At 47.7% G+C, this 6,153-nt stretch overlaps 1 protein-coding gene across 4 annotated transcripts in view; it reads left to right on the forward strand.

The window, feature by feature from the left end:
* Nucleotides 1-5,175, forward strand: part of LOC111833634 (PDZ domain-containing RING finger protein 4-like) — a 96,117-nt gene extending 90,942 nt beyond the window's left edge. For all 4 annotated transcript variants that reach the window (XM_072712729.1, XM_023792124.2, XM_023792126.2 and 1 more), the window contains 3 exons: nucleotides 267-368; nucleotides 1,065-1,157; nucleotides 2,799-5,175. In XM_072712729.1, the coding sequence (XP_072568830.1) occupies nucleotides 267-368; nucleotides 1,065-1,157; nucleotides 2,799-4,316 (1,713 nt within the window). In that variant the 3' untranslated portion in view covers nucleotides 4,317-5,175. The remainder of the gene's footprint in view (nucleotides 1-266; nucleotides 369-1,064; nucleotides 1,158-2,798) is intronic.
* The last annotated feature ends 978 nt before the right edge of the window (nucleotides 5,176-6,153 follow it).

Here is a 6,153-nt window from a genome sequence, read left to right on the forward strand (position 1 = left end):
GTTGGTTATGTTTTGGTGGGGCCAAGGATGAAGGGATTAACGACTCACCCGTGTGTGTGTGTGTGTGTGTCTGTCTGTCTGTCTGTGTGTGTGTAAATCTTGCATTTTGTTTGGTCTCTTATGGTTAAGGTTAGGGCTGGGTAGGGGTTAACGTTGTCATTGTTGGGATTAGGGTTCTTCCCATAGAAATGAATGGACAGTCCCCACAAAGATATGAGTACAAACGTGTATGTGTGTCTGTGTGTGTCCACACGCATGCCTGGCAGATAAACGGGCGTGACGTGCAGGACCGGGAGGAGGCCGTGGCTGCGCTCTCCAGTGAGGATTTCAGGAGTCTCATCCTGCTGGTTGCCAGGCCAGACGTGCAGGTGGGTTGACTGAAGTCCAGTAGGTTTCGGAAAGTAGGTGTAATTTTCAACACAGTCAGAAATTTCCAACACGTGGTACAGATGTGCTTGGAGGGAGCAAAAATGTGGACAGTCGGGGGGATGCCTGAGGACTGGGTTGACAAATAATGATCTAGTCACACAATCCCGTAAATCAGTTTCGAGGTGTTCCTCTAGATGGAACTTCATATGGGTATCAATATTTCAAATCTGTTTCGCAGACACAGTAGGTCTTGTGTGAAATGCTTGCTTCAGGTCATGCAGCAACATTTTTAGTTTGGTTATGGTTTGTAGTGTGACTTTGTCAGAATCATGTGACATAAATAGATTCTCTTTATCTATAATGAGGCAAACATCAAATCCCATCCTAGGTAAAAATATAACAGGAATAAAATTTCTTTCACAGAGTTCATAATGGTCTGTCACCACTGTAGATAAACCAAGACATGCTTGTTTCTCCTCCAGTAATTAAATATGGCACTTTGTTAATCCCTTTAAGGACTTCAGCAGTTTCAGAGGCAGCTCTCTACCCGTCTCCTTTACTGAGTCACCTTACCAAGCCCTAGATTAGCAGAATCAAATGTCCTGGTGGTGAATAGAATAAATATCGGGAATGGGTGGGGTCCTGCGCACCCCAGCACTGATCACACAGAGCTCCTTCCCCCTTCTGCTGAGTAGATGGAGGAGGTCTGGCTGGATGATGAACACAGTGACCTTCTAGAGGAGCTCAAGAGGGAGATGCTGGAGGAGGAGCAGCACATGGCGGAGCAGGTGGGAACCAACCCCAGCCTTGGGCCTTCATGGTGAAGGTGCGAGCCCTTCCAGGCCTTAGGCCTTCAGGGTGAAGGCGGGAGCCCTTCCAGGCCTTAGGCCTTCACCGTGAAGGCGGGAGCCCTTCCAAGCCTCGGGTCTTCACAGTGAAGGCGGGAGCCCTTCCAAGCCTCGGGTCTTCATGGTGAAGGCAGGGGGCCCTCTTGGCCTCGGGTCTTCATGGTGAAGGCAGGGGCCCTTCCTGGCCTCAGGCCTTCACGGTGAAGAGCTCTTCCCAGCCTTTACAGTGATGGCAGGAGCCTTTCCTGGCCTCGGGCCTTCACGGTGAAGGGCCCTTCCCAACCTTTACAGTGATGGCAGGAGCCTTTCCTGGCCTCGGGCCTTCACGGTGAAGGGCCCTTCCCAACCTTTACAATGATGGCGGGAGCCTTTCCTGGCCTCGGGCCTTCACGGTGAAGGGCCCTTCCCAGCCTTTACAGTGATGGCGGGAGCCTTTCCTGGCCTCGGGCCTTCACGGTGAAGGGCCCTTCCCAGCCTTTACAGTGATGGCGGGAGCCTTTCCTGGCCTCGGGCCTTCACGGTGAAGGGCCCTTCCCAGCCTTTACAGTGATGGCGGGAGCCTTTCCTGGCCTCGGGCCTTCACGGTGAAGGGCTCTTCCCAGCCTTTACAGTGATGGCGGTAGCCTTTCCTGGCCTCGGGCCTTCACGGTGAAGGGCCCTTCCCAGCCTCCCAGCCTTCAAAGTGAAGGTGGCTTTTGCACCAGAGCTTCTAAAGACCATGGGCAAGCCTGGGCACTGCATGCTAGGATTATTCTGCTTCAAAAAACCTTCTACATCCACACATCTCAGTGAGGCCTTCTGGAAATTGCCTTGCATCACCTTAATGAAACTGCAATGATGGAAATAATAATGATCTTACGCATGTCAGCTAGCCCCTAATCGCTCAGGCCTTCATCATGAGTGTTGATGATTGTCCTGTAAAGGTTATCCCAGCTCTTCATGAGGGCCATCAGCGCTGAGATCTGAGGGCGGCTCAGTGAGAACCATTCAGGTTAAAATGCATTTAGTCTCATTTCCATTTCTTATTTCTGACTGTTGATCAGTATTGTTAGAGAAGTCAATCTAAATCCAGGGCTTTAGGTCATGCACCAAAAAAGGAGCAGGATCACACCTACATAGCCCTCTATAAGTTAAACAAATGCTTCATCCATAGTGTATGGTTAGTTGAGGTATTAGTGTGTTGAGGTATTAGTGTGTTGAGGTATTAGTGGGAGGTAGCGCCAGCCCCCTGTGACCCTGACCAGGATGAGGCACTGGAAGATGGATGGATGGATTAGCATACTGTAAATTAATTTATTTGCAAGTTAAACAGTGTAAGCCATGGGGATACAAATACAAAAGCTGACTGTTTCACTATAATTAGCCTTTTTTTAATTATAGACTCCCAGTTACTTACTTGATTATGCATGGTTTGCTCTGCCGTGGACCGATGCTCAGTATTGCTGGCTAAATAAACAATGGATGTGAGTGATTTCTTGCTGAGTACTTCATATCAATATGGTGGTTATTATGCAACAAGACAGACAGATGGTGTATCGATGCTTATACCTTCTAATGTACTTAAACATTTTTCCTCTGCAGTCCAAGAGTTTGGAGGAAGACGACATCACTACAGATGTTGCAACATGCTCATCCAACAACCAGGACAGTGGGATGGGTCGTTCAGACAAGAGTATGCAGTACAAGGGGTGTTCCAAGCCAGCAATCTTAGCCCAAGTCCATAAGAAATTGGCTCAGTGTGTGCAGGACAAGCAGGATCAGCTCTGGTCCAATCCTCGGCCACAGTGTGTCCAGACCCTTGTGTCAGGAGCACACCTGAACTCGCTCTGCCCTGAGGTACCAGAGGAGAACGATGAGGATGAGGAAGATGAGGAAACAGAATGCGATCACTTTCAGCAGCTCCTGGAGCTTAAGTGCCACATCCGGAACAGTGGCGAGTACGGCCTGTACTACAGCCGGCACAGCACCATTGAGTGCAGCCTATCCGAGCAAGACGGCGTGGGCCGGGAGCTACAGCTCCTCAACGAAGAGCTGAGGAGCATTGAGCTGGAGTGCCAGAACATCATGCAGGCTCACCAGCTCCGCAAGGTCCGGGACCCAAACCATGACTGGGCTTCCCGGAGCCAAGGATGCACCAACCTGCCAAGAGGCAAATTGGCTGACATCAACGAGCACCCAGAGAAGTCAGACAAAGACAGCTCGAGTGCCTACAATACAGCAGAAAGCTGCCGCAGTACACCCCTGCTCATGGACCGCTCTCCTGACCATGTGTGGCACTCAGTCGACCGCTCACCGGACCACTCCCTCCAGAGGCGAGTCCGGATCACCAACCAGAAGAACCTCAGCAGGACTCGTGCTGCCTGCCATAGCCAGCCAGCTGCCGGCCCAGCAGCTACCAGCAGTCCAGAACCGAGCAACCCCTCAGAGTCTGACCAGCCGCTACCAGCAGATGACGAGGGCTGCGGGCAGGATGAGGCCCAGGTAGCTCCAGATTCCCATCTGTCACCATACCACAGCTCCCAGCACCGGCACACGAATATCCCAGCCCATGCCCAGCACTACCAGAGCTACATGCACCTGGTCCAGCAGCGTTCGGCTGTTGAGTACGCGCAGAGCCAGCTGAGCCTGGTGGCCGTGGAGCCCAAGATGGAGTGGAAGGTGAAGGTGCGGAGCGACGGCACTCGGTACATCACCAAGAGGCCGGCACGGGACCGAATCCTGCGTGAGCGGGCGCTGAAGATCCGCGAGGAGCGCAGCGGCATGACCACGGACGACGACGCTGCCAGCGAGCTCAAGCTGGGCCGCTACTGGAGTAAGGAGGAGCGCAAGCAGCAGTTGGCCCGGGCACGGGAGCAGCGGCGGCGCCGGGAGTTCATGCAGCGCAGCCGGCTGGAGTGCCTGCGGGAGGCGCCACTAGGCGCGGCCGAGCCCCGGCACGAGGTCAGCATCATCGAGCTTAGCCACAAGAAGATGATGAAGCGGCGTAACAAGAAGATCCTGGACAACTGGATGACCATCCAGGAGCTGATGACGCATGGGGCCAAGGCTCCGGATGGGGCGAAGGTGCATAACGCCTTCCTGTCCGTCACCACTGTGTGAGACGCACTCTGCCACACGCGGTGTTAATTACTTGCCTCGTTCAATGTGGCATTTTTATGAGGAAAAAGATATTTTAACAATTTGTAACCCAGGTAACATTTTATAAACAAAATTTTTTAACTGGCATTCATAGGTTTTCATTTTATTTTCTTGTTAGCCATCTCCTTGTTTTCCTTTTCTTTGGCCTTATAAATGCTTTTGTGCAAAGTAAAATAAAAACAAAACTGTGATTTTTGTTGTTTACTCTGCTTATCACCTGACTTACAGCAGTATTGCTGCAGAATCCCAAAGTGTTAGTCTGGCTCTTTTCTACCCTGGTTTTAACTGTGGTGCCAAAAAGTCTTTTAAAGGGATACTCTGTACCCAGAACATCTTTTAAAGGGATACTCTGTACCCAGAACGTCTAACAACTGTTGTCATATTCAGTTTCACATTCACAATTATGAGTTTTTCAATATTTTTATGAACAGAAGACTGAAGCTTTTTTTAAAAGCTTTTCCTACCATCTATATAAATATATTGCTATTGATTGTATGCTTGTATGTATTGTACAGTAATTATTCTCATAAATTTTAACTACCGTTGAGGGTTGTGGGATTTGGTTTTTTATTATTTCTTGGTTAATAATGCCAAACAGTATATTGCATTGCATTTTATTGCAGTTTAGCAGTGAAATGCTACTGGTACACAATGTCTTCTCAAGATTTGGGGATATGCAGGTTCATACTCTTTTGCAAAAGTTTTTTATTAATATATTGCAGACTAAAACTTGTAAATGTGTCTGTTCCAAGTCAATTGTCAATGGTCTTTGAAATTATATGTAGTTGGCAAAATTATAGCCAGTAAATGTGTCGTTGTGATAAAAAAAGAATCATTTGTGAATCAAAAATATTAATAAACTATTGTTTATCTTAAAAGGAATATGATAATTGTTGTGATTGCCATTATATGTGATATGAACAAAAGCATATGCACAAAAGATGGCAATGTGGGATTTAGTCTAGCAGTTTTGCTTTGCAGTGCATATTCGTTAAATAAATTACAATATGATCGCCGCTGTGAGATCGCATGCAGGAATTTCACGTCGGCAGACTGATACCGAGAATAATATCCACTATTGTGTGACGTAAATTGCTTGGATATCATCAGTTGCACTCCAGGGTAATAGGAATGTATGGTGTCCAGTGGTGGATAGCTTAAAAAATGCTGATTAAGTTATTATATTAAAAACACGGGTCAGCTAGAAAACACGTAATTGCTTGGGGATTTTGAGACACTGCGATTTTCACCACTTGCGCTGTAGTGACTGTTTATTAGGCTTTACGTCATTTATACAACACGAACCCACGTCCCCAAATTTGGCTCGGCGTGATTCTCCCCGGAAGCCGTGCGCCTGCTTTTCTCTTCACATTAACTTGTTAAATGAGTTTTAATCATACATAAGCAGAAGGAGATTTCAATTAAAATGCCCTCACACATGAGTGACTGCAGCTCATTAAAACGTATCTCTCAGTAAATCATTTCAGTGAGCCTGGTGTCGTAGCCATGGAAAGACTGACTCTTACGTCAGATATTTGACAAGTGAAATACACAAGGATATTAATGCTACGCTTCATTGTCCTAAAAAGACAATGATCGGGAATTGGGGTTTTAGTTAATTAAAATGGTGGAGTGGTAATTTAAAATAAAAATACGAAAAACACCAATGACTTGTTCTAGAGTGCATTTGTTGAGATTAATGCAGTTCCTTCGTCCTATTATTTCAATCTTCGCGGCTTTGGTTTCGTGTAATAATGCTGCAGCTTGGTGCAGGAGTAGATATAGGGGACCCGGATTA

Source organism: Paramormyrops kingsleyae, chromosome 1, assembly GCF_048594095.1.
Source record: "Paramormyrops kingsleyae isolate MSU_618 chromosome 1, PKINGS_0.4, whole genome shotgun sequence".
Lineage (NCBI taxonomy): Eukaryota > Metazoa > Chordata > Actinopteri > Osteoglossiformes > Mormyridae > Paramormyrops > Paramormyrops kingsleyae.